Source organism: Acipenser ruthenus, chromosome 8 (genome assembly GCF_902713425.1).
Source record: "Acipenser ruthenus chromosome 8, fAciRut3.2 maternal haplotype, whole genome shotgun sequence".
Lineage (NCBI taxonomy): Eukaryota > Metazoa > Chordata > Actinopteri > Acipenseriformes > Acipenseridae > Acipenser > Acipenser ruthenus.
The window spans coordinates 54,019,648-54,036,570 of record NC_081196.1 but is presented as its reverse complement, the minus strand read 5'-3'; the positions used below and the strand labels follow the sequence as shown (position 1 = coordinate 54,036,570).

At 38.5% G+C, this 16,923-nt stretch overlaps 1 protein-coding gene and 1 long non-coding RNA gene across 2 annotated transcripts in view; one reads left to right on the top strand and one right to left on the bottom strand.

Annotated features, from left to right (window-relative positions):
• The window catches only part of LOC117406903 (uncharacterized), a 45,319-nt gene that overhangs the window by 27,010 nt on the left and 1,386 nt on the right, over positions 1-16,923 (top strand). The gene's annotated exons all lie outside the window — the stretch shown is intronic.
• LOC117406901 (2-oxoglutarate receptor 1-like) lies at positions 3,657-6,144 on the bottom strand. Its single transcript, XM_059029291.1, has 2 exons — positions 6,070-6,144; positions 3,657-5,530 (listed from the first exon to the last, which is right to left on the bottom strand). Exon 2 carries the CDS (start codon positions 5,518-5,520, stop codon positions 4,543-4,545), a length of 978 nt encoding a protein of 325 aa, XP_058885274.1. The 5' UTR covers positions 5,521-5,530; positions 6,070-6,144; the 3' UTR covers positions 3,657-4,542.

Genomic DNA, 16,923 nt, shown 5'->3' with positions numbered 1-16,923 from the left:
ACTTTGGTGATCATCTTTCACTTGCGATCCCACCTGTCAACCTCGGTGACTGGGTGGGCTCCAGTGTAATCACTCAGAAGGGTCACTGAGCTGTTATCGTACCACTTCACAACGTGCAAGGTGGTTTCTCCAACAATGGCCATCTTCTGTTCAAAAGATCCACGTCCTGCTCTCTTCAGCTCAGCATCGCACATCAAGTTGACCCCTGGTAGTCTGTTGCCACGAACAGTACCAGTGCAGTGAATTCCCTGCTGAGCCAGTGTGAGCACAAGAGGGACACTCGTAAACCAGTTGTCGAAGAAGAGCTTGTACTTCTCTTGCTTGGGTATAGGCTGGGCCAGGAGGAGGACAATGTTGCCACTTGCTCCCACATCTGCTAGCTCAGGGGGTTGTACAACTCTCCCTGTGTAGATTTCTAAGTTGTGCGGGACACCATCAGAGCCAGCCAAGACGAGTATCTTGTAGCCCCATTTCTTTGGTTTTGATGGCAGGTATTACTTCAATCTATTTCTTCCCTTGAATGGGACCATCTGCTCATCAATAGCCAGCTTCTCACCCATTGGGATTGACGTCAGTTTTGAGGTTAGATGAGTGACCAGTGGTCGGATCTTGTGGAGTGGATCATCATTTTCCTCCTGTCTCTCTTCATTGTTACTGAAGTGCAGGGATTTTTTGATGGCCTCCCATCTATTCAGTATGATGGTGTCAGCTACTTGGGACACTCGGCAGGCTTTGTTCCAAAACATGTGGGTGCATGGTAAACCAAACAATGACATGTACACCACAATACCCAGGAACTGCTCCAATTCTTTTGTAGTGAGGTTAAGGGGCTTGTTTGCGTTACATTGTATCGCATATAGATTTGACTGCCCTATAATAACTTCCAGAATGTCTTCAGAGAAAAACTGCTTGAAGTACTGGAGGGGGGACATGATATCATCAGATCTTGAAAGCAGGCCCTGCCATTCTGGGTAAGCATTGAAGTATGCATTGTGGGGTGTTCTCCACCGGGGTAGGCATGGAACATCAACCTCTGCTACATCTTCATCCTCAGACTCAGTCTCACTGTCCTCACTGTCCTCACTGTCACTCTCCTCAAGCTCACTGTCCTCACTGTCAGAGGGAATGACCCTAACTGCTCGATCATGTTCCTTCCGCCCATAAAATGTTCTTGTGTCCATTTCCTGTAAGTATCAGTAGATAGTAAAGTAAAAACATTGACTATGGTCATAATTATGCATCCGAGCACATCTCCACACTTTAGCATGATATTGCCTGAACAAAAGTGGTCCAACTGCACAATGTTGCCCTGAGGCAACGAAAAAAAAAACACAGTTTTAGTATATAAATAAAAAAAAAATAAGTCTTTAAACAATCAAACATACTTCTTTACATACTCATGCACATGCATATATTTTTTTATATAAAGTTATTTCAATTTAAACATGCTAAAAAGTGATTTTATCTTACCAATTGGTGGCACTGTGTCCCATGCGGCTTTGCTTCCTGAAAGGACTGCTCCACCCCCAGACAAAAGGCCACACCCACTTCAGCCCCTCAATTCATTGGACACAGACATGTCAGGTGATATTATATATATTTTTTTTATTAAAAAAAATTAAAGGGGCGGTGTGAGGTCCAAAAAGGTAGTTTGTTGCCTGAGGGCAACGCCATGCCATAGAGGGTTAAAATTAATAAAAGCAATAAGTATCATCCTTCATTAACACATATTTATTGTTTACTCTCAAAACGTGTACATTGGTATTCACAGACAATCGATGAAAAATTAACCAGCGACGAATTTTCATTGCAAAACAACCGCATGGAATACAGTTTTAATACGAAAAATAAGTTCATACTGTTGGCTCACAACACACTCAAAAATGCTTCAAACTGTTTAAAGATTAACAATAAAATCAATACAAGTACCAGTTTTAGCACAAAATCAAAGCAAAAGTGACTGATTTGTTTTTATATGAGAAAACGGGCGAATTTGTGACTTTTCGTTCACATAAAGTCAGAAAAAAACAACATATGAATCCAAATTAACATGTATTTATACTAAAGTAATACAAAAATGACTACAAAAGATTTAGAAGTGAATAGTTTTTCGAGATTTACGATTATACTGTAAATCACTTTCACGGATCAGCCCCCAAATGTAGTCTCCCATCATGTTCTCGTTATACTGTCCTTCATTGACAGCTCATCCAGGAGCCTCAAAGCCGTGCTGCTCCATAATGGTAACAAGTACCCATCTCTTCCCCTGGCTCACTCGGTGCACCTCAAAGAGGATTACAACAGCATCAAGACCTTGCTGGACGCCTTGAAGTATGATGAATACGGCTGGGACCCCCGGAAGGTGCTGATGCCACCACTGCACATCAAATTGGGCCTTATGAAACAATTTGTCAGAGCTCTAGATAAGGAGTCGGCAGCCTTCAAGTACCTTCAAGACTTCTTCCCTAAGCTGTCTGAGGCAAAGGTCAAAGCCGGTGTCTTCGTCGGACCACAGATAAAGAAGATCCTGGAGTGCAATGAATTCCCCAAGAAGCTCACTAGTAAGGAGAAAGCGGCTTGGAACAGCTTTGTCGCAGTGGTTCTGGTGAAGAACTACGGCACAATGGGCTGTAGGATGTCCCTCAAAGTCCATATCCTTGATGCTCATCTTGATAAATTCAAGGAGAACATGGGAGCGTACTCGGAGGAGCAAGGCGAGCGCTCCCACCAGGATATACTGGACTTTGAACGCCGCTACCAAGGACAGTATAACGAGAACATGATGGGAGACTACATTTGGGGGCTGATCCGTGAAAGTGATTTACAGTATAATCGTAAATCTCGAAAAACTACTCACTTCTAAATCTTTTGTAGTCATTTTTGTATTACTTTAGTATAAATACATGTTAATTTGGATATGTTGTTTTTTTCTGACTTTATGTGAACGAAAAGACACAAATTCGCCCGTTTTCTCATTGGAAATAGGTAAATTTCAAAATATCACTGTCCTGGTCACAAAAGCAAAGTTTGTGGGGAATAATAGCCATTTTCTATACTTTTGAGGCATAAGCAATTATGAAATAACACTTACTACCCAGGAACCAAAAAAAAAAAAAAATTGTTACACGGTGTATTCATTGCAAGACTCAAATGCACTAAATACTATTAATCAAAAAAAAAAAAAAACACGTACAAATACACTAAAAGGCAACCCTGTTAATATCAGACAACAAGTTTGTATTTTACTTACTTTTCAGCATGCTCAAAAAAAGCTTCACAACTGGTTTTAAAATGAATAACGTCATTAAAAAAAAAAAAAAAAAAAAACCTGACACGTGAAATAAATATATAAATTCAGTTTTCTTATCATTCACCCTGGGTCTCTGCATCACTGTTGAAAAACACATTGGTAAACTCGCTGTACAGCCGTGTGTGTGTTGACTGGAATATTCAGTATGACGCACTTTATATTATTATTCATAACCCTGCGTTTAAAAGAGACCCGGCGTCTAGTTACCCTATTTCCCAGCAGCCCGGGGCTTATTAGAGACCCGGCGAGTATCGGAGACCGGGGATTATTTGAAGTTTTACGGTAGTTAATTATTCAAATTGGCTAAAGTTACATGTAAAAAAATATGATTTATTGACATTTTAAATACCAGTAAACTGCAAAATGGGTTGTAGTTCAGCACATGTTTTTATTTAAGAAATTGAAACAATACAGCTATTAAACATTTATAAAAAAAAATAAAAATAAAATAAAACATAAAACCATGTATCATTACAATATGTATTACAGTACAGGAAAGTGTGCGTGTTTTGGGGAAACAAATCATTCAAAGTCTTACATTGTCTCATATTACAGACAGACACACAATGGTGAAGTCACATTACATGTTTTAATAGTATTTAATTAGTGACTGTGTTTGAAATAAATTTGCCAGTTTAAAAAAAAAAAAACATTAAAGTTTGCCATAATGTCTTTTATAAAGGAAACCTAGTAAATGATAGCTGTGATATTTAAATGAGGCTGTTGACAAGTAATTCAATTTCTTTACTAGCAAACACTTTAAATGAAGTGTGTAATAAAAAGAAATGTACAGTTGTAATGAATTGAGACAAACATTGATCAAGACATTGATAAAGATTTTTAATTTCTCTAAATATACTTAGTACACTGCAGGTAAGGTGAACTACATGCTGTACATTTTAAATACAAATATGTTTTTAAATCATACCTTGGATCTAAAATTCCCATGAGATGGAGTTTGATCAGTGTTCATTAAGTGTCTGACCCACATATTCACATTAATCTAAAGCTAAACCCTTGGTCTCCTGGCATTGTATCATTATGTCATTAGCTTGCTGGCATCACCAAAAGTTGGTTAGCATGGTTTCAACATTTGCTTTTAACATACGATAGAAACTAGCTTTGGTTCACAGTAATTGCATAAACAGAAAAACTTCAATATTACTTCTTGAAAGTTACCTAAACAGTGTTTTTAAATCGTATACATATACATTTATGAAGGGTTGTCGGATTTATGAAATGACAGCCATGTTGCAAACTTCCTTGCGTTTTGATTCACAACGGAAGCAATTGAAAAGCTCGCTACAGGCTTTCTGAAACTGATCCCCAGCAGTTGTATTCAAAGCTAAGTTGAAAAAAGTGTGCAGACCTGCAATCGGCCTAAAGAAGATGTATGCTGCATGAGCTTGCCTCATCACAAGACAGTCAAAACTAGGTCTCCTGGTTTGCACCCGGATGGCTCTTGATATATGAAAAGGCAGAAAGCACAGCACAAACACAACTATGATGAGGACGACATGACGCCGGGCCTTTATCCTGCACTCACTCTGAGTGTGAGGCCCTGTGCTCAGCGCCCGTACAATGCTGAAGTAGCACATGCATACAGTCGCTAAGGGCACGAGAAACCCCAGCACTGTCAAAAGCCAGCTATACCACCAAACTGTTTCCAAGTCATTGCTCGCAAAATCTAAGCATTGCGTGACATTCTGCAATTCAGTCAGAGAGATCATTGTCGTCATAGGGGTGATTGCCACTGCTGCAGTTGCCCAGACAATGGTGCAAAGAAGGATGCCCCATCGTTTCTTCTGCACCTGCTGAGCTCGATAGGGGTAGACAATGGCGACGTAGCGGAAGACACTGAGGCTGGTGAGGAAGAGGATGCTCCCGTAAAGGTTGAAGTGGAAAGCGAAGCGCACAAACCTGCACATGAAATCTCCCATGGTCCAGGAATCGCCATTGATGTAGTAGTATACCAAGAAGGGCAGACTCAACATATACAGAAAATCTGTTACCACAAGGTTAAACATGATGATGCTGCTGCTCTTCCATGGTCTCATCTTGACCAGATACACTGTGATGGCGAATAGGTTTCCCAATAAGCCTACAATGAAGATTGTACTATACATTGCTGGGAGATAATACCTCTTCATTAGAGTATCAACGTTGGTGCAGATGGGAGCTGAAGTGTTGTCTGAAGCATTGCCTTCCATGGCACGAATTCTGTAGAGAAATACAGAGCCAGAGTTTGTAAATAACTTTCTATGAACAATCTTCCTCTTTCGTAATCCCCTCATTATTCATTCTTTCCTGGTGCTCAACATAAATTTGCTTCACAGCATATAAGTTACATACACGTTTAAATATTACAAAACAAAGGACATTATCTACTGTACCAAGTTAACTCGCTTTCCTAATGGGAAAAAAACCCCAGATAACCAAGAAATATGAATATTCTGATTTATTGCAGGCATCTTGTGTTAATTTACACACAATTGCATTTTTCATTTAACACATTGTTTACAGCATTAAATTATTTAAAAAAAAAAAAAAAACAGATTCCTAGAGATGGAAGCCAGGATTGAAAAAAGGGATTCCTAAAAGACAGACAGAAGTTCAATTTTTCCATCTTTCATTTATATATCCAAGGAACATATAAAGGTAGCTCTGCTCTCATTTACTCTATTTGCTGAACAGACAGGTTTCCTGTTAAATAATCTAGCCATGCAATCCTTTAGTATAAAAGAAGAGGTGCTACTTACAGTATTGCTACACAATGAGCTGCTCTTGGTCTATTTTATCCAGTGGTTTCCTCAGAGGCTCTCAGAGGGTTTATATATCGTGTTCTTTACACGCCCACATAGGTTGATAAGGGGGAACTTTCTGTTAAGAGGAAGTGTTTGGGAATTTTAGAAGAAGAAGAATTTAGCAAACAATTAATAGAATCAGACTGACATAAGAGTTCCCCTTCTGGTTTTTTACTTTTCGGTACAGTTCATCAAACAAAAATCTGGAATGGTGACATTCTTACATATCATGTACCTTTAAACACATTCAACCCCATTTCAAAAATATGATCAACCCCAGGGTGACAGCCCATATGGTTTTGGCAGGGACAGAGACTAATGCACTCTTTTAATAATAATATTTTTATATTAGCACCTTTCATAGTGGACCACCATCACAAAGCGCTTTACAGAGGTAGGCTGTGAACTGTGCATTATATGCAGAGTCACTTATAATAGGACACTGATTTAACATTTCATTCACAGGAAGGAGGTTAAGTGACTTGCTTTTATGTGCACTTCATCATACAATAATCTATTTGACCATAACAAATAGCAAGATTCTCATCATGTCCCCATTAAGGTGGGGTAGGAACACAAGGGAAGAAACCTCCACGTGGTCTGAGTCCCCAGACTGATGCCGGCTGCCCTAGTTCTGTAGCGCACAAGGGTGGACGTGAAAATATTTGACTATTTACAAAATAGCTATTTTAAAATAGTAAATAATATTTTCTGTTTTGAATTTAAATTGAATTTTCAGAGACAATTTATTTTTCAAATACTTTTTTATTTATTTTTTTAACTGTGATGATCGCGTCAAGAACGTTATTTGATAATATTATGGTGTACACTGGTGTGCTAAAAACAAAAAAAAAAGTCTGCTGTTTTTCTTAATTCGTCTTTCATTGTTTTAGTGGTAACCGTGCTGTGAGGATTTTTAAATTGCTTGTGCAAGCTTTGGGTTGTAGTGGCATGACGTGTATTTCACTATTAAATCAGTATTTAGACATAGGCAATGAAAGATTGCTTGGTTTGTTTCTGACTATTTTCTGACTATTTTACCTGGTCAATACAGAAAGAATTAGAGAACCTTGGTTCCCTGAAAGAGAAGATGACCACCAATGACATTAAGTATGGGATATACCAGAGCTGCCGATAGGCCCCTTACTGGGATGATGCACTTGGTCCCGCCTGTCATTCAAAGGAAGCCAGTTCTCTTTTTCCATCGAACCCGCGAGGGCGACGGATGCGACCTCGCGGTTGGTGGTTGTCTTCTCTTTCAGGGAACCAGGGTTACGGTAAGTAGAAGACGACCACCAATGACATCACGTATGGGATAATGTATACCAGAGCCCGTGACAGACAAAGAGCTGGTCAGATTGATGCAGAGCTCTTGTCCTATGCATGTAACACTGGACAGAGGAAATTCAATCTGTCATCCTCCGCTGTGGATGGAAAGACTCCAGTTCCACAGACTGATTAATGTGGAAGGCTGTTATCACCTTGGGGAGGAAAGCAGGGTTTATGCGCAGAGACACCCTGCTGCCATTCTCCCAAATATGCATGCAGGAGCTGTGCACAGACAGCGCATGCAGCTCACTGACCCGCTTAGCAGGGGTGATAGCCAAGTGGAAGGTTATCACCTCTGCTAGACAAGTACTTCAGCTCTATGGAGTGTATGGGCTCAAACGGGTCCTTCGTGAGAGCCTCCAGTACAATATTAAGGCTCCATTCGGGGAGAACAGTCCTCTTAGGAGGGCGTTATCTCCGAGCGCCTTTAAGAAATCGGGTAGACAAAAAATGCGCGCCCGTAGACATTGAATCTACGGAGTCATGGCAAGCAGAGATAGCCGCTAAATACACCTTCAAAGTGGAAGGTGACCTTCCAGCAGCAAGCAGTTCTTGCAGAAACTGTAAGATGACTGGTATAGGGCAAGATATGGGGTCATGGCGTCCTATCTCTCTTAACTCCCTTTCTATTCAGACCTGTATCAGATCTGATACTTCCCATATCAGCGAGACAAACTTTTTACTTCTGTTGTAAACTTACAAAGCAGGGGTTCAAAACAAAATAAGCTGTCCAAAGAGCACTGAACCCTAATTAGAAATAGCACAGACCAAAGCTTGTGTAATCAAATTGTATGATGTGTGTCTGTTATAACCCCCCGTGTCCCCACCAACATGCATATTTGATATCATTTTGTTGTTCTTGTCTAAGTAATGTTTTTAAAACTTAGAAACACCGTAAGAAATACCAGGTTTTACTAACATATTTTTATATTAAGTTGTTTGGTATTCAGTTCTTAATTAAGTAAAATGTATAAGAAATTTAATTTTAAAAAAATATATATCTTTTTTTGTTTGTTTTATTACTTGATAGATTCAAAATAGATTTGTGATCAACTATTTTCTATCTTCTACTTAAATAGTTTCCTTGACTATTTTGCCTATCCCTTAGCATGCAACTGCAGTATAATTTTAAGAGAACATTTAGGTCCATGCATGTTGAGGAAGAAAGAATCTAAACTGTATTACTGTATTGTCTTTGTAACACATGTTTCCATACTGTATTAGAAATTGAGAAAATAGTGAGTTTTTGTGGAAGACACATGGCTTTACTGCTGTACCTGGTAGATTAGAGAACACTGAACTGACAATGTTAATTGGATGTGAAATTAAAATGATGTCTGGTGTGATCTGCTGTGATGCTGGTGACTGTGCATCACATTGCCTGAGTGTTGTTATTCATTGGTAAAATGTTTGATTTTAACAAAATGCAGTATGAGTTTGCTTAAACACCCATTAGCAAACTAACAGCTTATGGTTATCCTAAAGATAGTTCCATAGTATCTTTGATTAACCTCCCATATCTCCATGCTCAGGTAAAATAAAGTTAATTTCCTTCTGAACATTTTTACCATGCAAGTGGTTCACTATTATGGCCACGAAGACTCTGCAGTAGTTTCCAATTTCCAGACACCTGTGGTCAGTGTCCTGGAACCTTCTTCTAATATAATCAACATTAACTTAAATGAGTCAACTGACTTCAGGATGCAGTTTGTGATAGTCTCCCATAACAGGGTCCAGTCCCTATGGTCAGGGAGTAGGTCCTTCTAAACCCCAACCATATTGCCTGCCTCAGTGACAACGGTTATTTTCATCATTCCTGGAACACTTGGGACTAGAATGGTATCAATATGCCCTGCATACTAACTCTCCCTCACATAGCTGTCTACTGAATCCAGAAAATGGAGCTGCACAAGCAAGAGAGTACCTGTGAACGTGACTTATACTAACCAAATAAAAAAAAGAGTGGCAGTGAGAGCTGCAAGAGAAAGGAGAGAAAATCCTCCAGCATTAAGCAGCCTGTTGATCAATACCCATTATCTTAGCTAGACTGTGTGGCAGTCTGATGTCAAACTACACTGATCTCCTACAAGGAATCAAAGAATGCCTTGGAAAAGAAACATAGCTTTGTTATGTGACAAGAGTTTGATATCTGTGTGTAGCACTGCATGATCTAGGGATGAAATAGACACTTAATCTATCAATCCAGTTTTGTGGAGATCCTAATTTTCTAGTAGAACACAAACATTCAGCACTTTCTTTGAGTGTTTAAAATCTAGAAACACCAAACATTCCACATATCAAAATAATGGCAGGTGGATGAAGAGGGGCCTGTCTCAGTTCTATTTCTCCTATTGTCTTGTTCTTCATTTAAAATTCACATCCTTTTCTTTAACATGTCAATTCGTATGACACAAACTACATTGATAATGCATGATTGTGTTTCCAGAATGTCTCCAGCTTGTTTCTTGTCTGACCAGTGTAATTACAAGGCAACACATAGGTTTAATTCTGTAGAGTAGTCATGCTGACCAATTTATAGAAATTATGAGAGATGTATCAGTCATGCAGGACCGATCAGAACTACAGAAACCTTTTTTTTGTCACAATCTGTTACATCCGCCATTTAAACTGACACTTACACCCACACACTCCAACTCTTTTGCCTCTCCTGCATCCCACAATACACTGCAACTTTACTTCCAAATGTGCAAACTCAGGGTGAGATTTTGAGATCCAGATCCTTCACAGCCTCCCACTCATCACCTTTTTCTTATCAATTAATTAATCCAACAGCTCAAACTTGGCATTTTTCCAGCAAACTTTCATACTTTCCACTAACGATACCCAAACACGCAGCCTGATTTAGACCTGTGCCATCTCCTAACTCCCCAGCACAACCTGACATTTTCTTCAGTTATTCCTCAAGCTACAGACATCTTGGATTTTCTCTAATTGGCATATAGCTGATCTCCTGCCATTTTACGAAAGTGTGGGGCTAGTTCCCTCTTCAGCAGCATAGCTGTACAGTTTAACATAATTCCACTAAAATTAAAAAGGCAGCCCTGTTCATCTGCTGCTGCCCTTATATATTAAACCACACTTATACCGCCTTCAATTCTGCTACTGCATTTTCAGCTCCCTGGTTTCAAATTACAACGTATCCTTTTCAATATATGGAAGGTTTTTTTCTCATACGTTGCAATGATGATATCTGGGTTACAAAATGTGAAGATTACATTTTGATGACCTTTAAGCAACAGTTAATTGAGGGTGGTTGTCGCTGCAGTTATTCCCATACTTTCAAAGAGGTCATAGAATTTTTTTAAATTATTTTTTTGTATCTGAAACCCATAAAATGGAGGGGAAAGAAAGCTGGACATTTTGGAGATCTTTACTATAACTGCAATTATAAAATGAATGGTCACAAAACTCTCCAGATCAGTGATTATAATTGCTATCAAGAGATTAAAGAAGTAAAATGAGCTGTAATGACCTCTAAAGCAAATTGAAATGAGCGGATCTCATTATTTCAGGGAGATTTCTCAGAGGAGAATCAATATAGGGGAATTGGTAAGTCACTCCCCTGTCTTATTAAAGTGTACAGCTTACTTTCTCTACTCCAGAAATCACTGCAGTCCCTCTCAACAAAAAACTAAGAAAAAAGATCTGCCATGAGTTTCCAAAACTAATTTATTAACTCCTTAAAGACCAATAATTAGTCTTTAGTGTCAAGCAGACCAGGCTTTATATATATTTTTTTTTTCCTTTCAACATTTTAAAAATGTGATATAGCATCCTGAAAGAATTACCACAAACGATATGTAAAAGTTTGCAAACTTCAGTCATTTCAAATTTCACTGGGAATAACTGGAGCTGACTTTGCATTGCAGCAAAAAAAAAACATCTGTAACGCTGTCCCAGTATCTGGTTTGTGACTCTTGACATCAGTTTGAATCTACCTTGACAGCATGCTGTCTTTGTAGTCTTATCACTAGCAGGACAACAAAACACTTTTATTTCAAAAAATGCTTTTATGATGCACACTGAAATGAAAGACTGACACCTAGTGGAGTTATTTAGAATCATTTTGAAAAACAGGTAAAAGGGTGGATCAATGAGTTTTTCTAATCAATGAGAATTCAGTTTAAGGGTATTTCTACATCCTGTACTATATATTTCCCCTTTTAAAATCCTGCTGCGGTAAAGGTTTTGCAAAGTAAACTGTAGAATAAAGTATTGAGAAATGTGGTAAAACAGATTATTATTCATATATACCTTCTTTTTATAAAGCATTGATCTGAATAAAGTATTTGTGAAATGAATAATACACTATAAAATATTCACTATACAGGTGCAGATAACAAAGTGACGTTTACAGTAATACTAAGCAATATAACATTAACTTTATTGTTTAAAAGTATTTACAGTTTACTACCGTAGTAAACTGAAAGTAGCAGTATTTATGGCTTGGTTGTTTTGTAATGACTTTTCTTGATTCAATAGTGCTTATAATAAATGATTTACTTACACAACATCCATTGCGTTTTTATTATGGGAATTTGATTCATTATAGTCCATCTCTTCTCATAAAGCTTTAATATGGTAATTGTGGAAAGGAAAGACCACCACAGTCATTTGAGTTGCCTCATACTGACAGAATACCATAACCAATTATGTCTTTAATTTAAAAAAAATGACTAACAGTGTGTCGCAGTAATACTGTACTTGGCTGTGCGTAAAATAATTTAGGGTGGTCCTATAAAAACTCACCTGAATAAAGATCAGGTTATCAAGGAACTCCAGACTCCAAACTACTTTAAGCACTCTTTTAAAATCATGGGCCATATTTTCAGAGTTTACTGCAGCCATTAATTAACTCCTATTTATTTATTTATTTATTTTAAAGAAAAAAGCCCTTGTTGGCATTACTAGTAGCAAACATATAAGTGATATAATATAAGCCTCTTAAGCACTCTCAAGTTGTTTGTTTCTCAGTTTTTTAACATTACTGTTGAATTTTCATCTTTCATAAAACAGGAGTTATTTGTAAACACTTTGAAAACATGGCCCCATTTCTGTTGATAATCCATGGCCAAATGGGATACATATGATTTTCTCAAGTCAAAAATTAGCAACTGAATACAGCTTTTTCTCATTGAAAAAATAAAAGTAAAAATTATACACACACACACACACACACACACACACACACACATACATTTCAACCTTATGTCCGATATCATTTTATCTTTTGACTAAACAGTTTTGCCCTCCAGGAGCCACGCAGATGAAAACATGCTGTATTATTCCTGTGAAATGTTTCCATGTTTCCTTGAGCCCAGTGTGTATTGGAGCAGATGCGTGTTGCTGCACACCTGCAGGATTGAGTAACTGTCATTAATGTAGACATGTATAGACACATTCCTTGCCAAATATGAATTTCAAAAATAATGATCTTACCAGGTGTTACCAGTATAATAGAGTGAATACACTTTCTGTGTTTTTATGCTTTCAATAAGCTACATCGCCAGCTGTGAGAGTTAGGTCATGGATTTAGCTTGGTTTTATTTAGGCAAGTACCTTTAGAAAACCCTGAAGAAATCAGGAAGTATCAGCATAGTGCAGGACACAAGGGGGCGCAAAACATCCATTGGTCCGCATGTACTGCGAGCTGTTTGAACTCAATAACATGATTTATTCTTGTAGGATGTTGACTGAGAATGTTTGGACTGAACTCCTTTGAAACAAAGCCTTCAGGCAGTGTTGTTTCAGGTATCGTAGGTGTGTGTGTTTTTTTTTTTGGTTTTGTTTTGTTTTGTTTTTTTTAAGAAAGAGTATTAGTGGTTCATTTTTTGTGATTACAGGAAGTGTCAGTGATGCCTAAATAATGATACAATCAATTAGCAAATGTTTTTTAGTCATGGTAAAGGAAACTAATGTACTCTAACTAAACCTATATCACAATGTGTTATGAGCTTGTGTCCCTATTGCCCCTTGTGAGGAATTGATACAATCTGGACAAACAGACAAGTAAACTAACATCGAGAACATCTTGTTTTAGGCAAATTTCACAGGGAGTATCAATCATTTATAATCAGACTCACGGGGATACTCAATCTTCAAGGGAGCTGTTAAAGAGGTTATGGTGTTTTTGAAGTTATGTTCTGTTTTGTGCAATATGCAAACAGACTCAGTAGGTGGCACTCGGCACACTGTCATCAGAAACACCTGAAGAAATGGTTATTTTTGCCAATGGTAATATAGCGGCATCCATTGTAGAAGGCACAAGGGGATCACAGCAGGAGAGCTGTTGAAGTACTAATACCCTATCAGGTGAATGGAAAGGGCTCACTAAATAGTCGGAAATTATCTGGTCACTCATTCCATTACATGACCCCTTTTTTGTGATCATATTTAGATATTTTGAAAATGTATTTAAGACAAGTGCTTCTTAAGTAGTTTAATAATTTAACTGCTAATGCTAATCGATACATAATGCTGTTCTGGTCCAACAGGGTAGTCATGGCAACACCACGACCACCTAACCGTTATTTTAACAAGGAATCAATAAGTGTGCTTCCGCCTCACTGGTTTTAGCCCATTGGTGAATAAAATAACCTGCCTTTAGCAATACATGTGTTTACTGTAGCAGCCATAGCAACGCTCCCCTGATACAGACTTAGATGATGCAACTTGCTATCTAATCAGATGTTTTTTCCTATGAACTACAAATGATGAAGAGGTACATCGATGTTGATAACAAAGCAAATAAGGCACATTGAAATCAGGAATCTATAGGTGAATTTTAATTATGTAAGGGTGCACTTGTGGCCTACAGCACAGTGTAAGCTTTAATATTAGTCTCTGTGTCTGTACTGTATGCAATAAACATCAAGAAGCTGTATTGTTGTTATTTTTTTCCCCAGCTAAGGGAGATGAAAATGAATCTGTGTTAATGAAACCATAAATGTCTGGGATCCGGATTGCAATAATATTGGGTGGGTGGGCTCCAGGGCAGGCAGTGTCTCACTGCTGCATCATATAAAGTGATATCAGTGCATGAGTTCTGTTCTACCAACAAAATAATGCCCTATTAATCTAGATAGGTCAGGGAGTGGTTTGAGACAGCGGGGGGTGCTAATAAACATCCTAAAAGGACAGTAATGTACCAAGGGTGCACACGACAAAATAAAAACATGTGAAATGCAGCACCTGGAGGCCTTTATCTGTATTGTGTAAGTATTTCCCTGTCATTTTCAGACACACTTGACACGACACAGCATACTGAGAGATTACATCTGCAAGACAAAATGAGCATCTTCTTGGCCATTCTAGGGAGAACATACTTTATCCACCCAAATGTCCTGATAGGAATAGAGACAGTAATCATTGAGGAATGGTTAAACAGCCCTCTGTAAAAATGTAAACACCTTGTGTACTTGTCATGTCAAGACTGTGCCGTCCTGGCTGCCCATGGTGGCCCTCAACCCTATTGACAGTGTTATAGCAGAAATAGCACTGTGACTCATGCAGGTGCCTCTGCCTCTTGTTTCTCTGCAGTCTGATCAATAGATGCCATCCTTGGGGACAGTCCTGATAGTGGCGTGGACATCAATTCTACATCAACGTTCTGAGACCAGCAGACCTGTTATGTTAAATATAGGCTGCATTATCACTGGAAGTGAGCTTTGCCACCGACTGTACATCCAACAGTGCTGTCTCTTAGCTCTTACTACAAACGCAGAGCAGTCCTCCTGCTTCAGGTGAAGGTTATGGAGAAAAATGGGTTCCGCAAAACAATGGAGTTTGTATGAGATGGGTATGTTAAGAACTTGAGATGCCTCTTCATTAAAGCAAAGCTGCAATTATGTTCTTCTGAATGACGTATTAACGTGGGAGTTATGTCTGTCTGTAATTTCCTGTGCTGCTAAGCAGTATCATGGAATCAGAAGCCTTGTTGTGTCTCAGGAGGTTTATAAAGGAGATGTATAGGTCTGTGTAGAAGGCTTTTTGTTCTATTGATTAGAGCAAATGGCATGGGCCACGGGGGATACTGGGTTCAAACAGCACTGTAACATGTGACTTGGCAAGTTGTCTAATACTTTTATAGCCTTTCCTGCCCTAGAAACAGGACCCTGTTTGAAATAGATAACACTGAAGCGATTCAGGGTTATTTACTGTATGTGTTGTTGAACCAAGCAGGACAGAGAAATGTCTTGGTATCAAATTCAGTATACCATGTGCCCTTGGTAGTAAGGATGGGTGGGTGAAGAAGGGGGGTGGATTATTATGAGTTCCTCAAGGTTGTATTTAGAAACTGATTGGTAATGGATAAATACATAGGGCCCTCTGTTAGTGAAATATATAACCTTCTGGGTGGAGATTGTTTAAAATTGCTATTACCGTACATACAGTTTTTATATGTTTTCTTGTTTGAATGTTTGTTTCTATGAAATTTTGATAACGCCTGATCGATTTGTTGGATTGATGTGAGAGTTTGTATATAGCGTTATAATGGTAGAGGAACAAAACAGGAACAGTTACCATTGTATTTACTGGAGCATGTCCTACTAAAAGCATACACCATAGTATATCCCGCAGGAATCTGATACTGTACCTGTTCTATTGAGATCTCGCCGCAACCTATTTTAACCTATTGATGTCTGAACATATCTTTAACTGGCTGTGCATTAATAAGCTTTGTTCATTGCTTTTGAGCTCTGATATTTCCACATGGAAGCCCGTGGTCACATTGGCTCCTCACTCCATAAATATTAGATGGGACCAAATGCTATTTACCTTTACGTTACCTTGTCTTTAATTGTCTTAAATGGTCAAACACACATAACAAGTGGGATTTACCCTGTATTGCTGGCAGTTGTTGGTATTATTTATCTTGGGTGCTGCATGTGTTTTGTTACCCTTCTTCCACACTTCATCTCAGAAATCATTTCACTTGCAGACTTCATGTTTGCTGGGTTATGTGAATGAATCAGTCAACAGACATCTGAGATCTGACCATGGCCAAACACTTTGAGAGTCATAGTGGCTGGTGGTCATGCATCAAAGTGGCTATTTGTTTGTATTTGCTTATGACCACAATGTATATGTGTTTTAAGGGTTCATTGAATGTTAAGACATTTTTGAATTGCAGTGGTGTGTTGCTAGTGTTCTATTGTTGTATTGTTATGGACTTTCCCTAGAATCCACAAGGCTGCTTGTTGGCTTCCCTGTCACTGCAACTTAATAAATAAATACGCATACTGTAAAGGGGCAAAATATCAAACTTTTACAATGAACTGACAAAGCAAACTTGAATTCAACATTACCATACACAATCTGTTTTGAGAAGCAGAACCACACAGCTGGAAAGCAGTTGGTGGGGAAGTAATCGGAATCAGAGCATTCTAGCGTTGATTGATTAGCTGGGACCGTAACAATTTTCTGACACTTGTAGAGCCTAATAAGCATTATTTATGG

Excerpts from the sequence above, each read along its gene's own strand:
- LOC117406901 (XM_059029291.1), bottom strand. The coding sequence starts at position 5,520 with ATGGAAGGCAATGCTTCAGACAACACTTCAGCTCCCATCTGCACCAAC.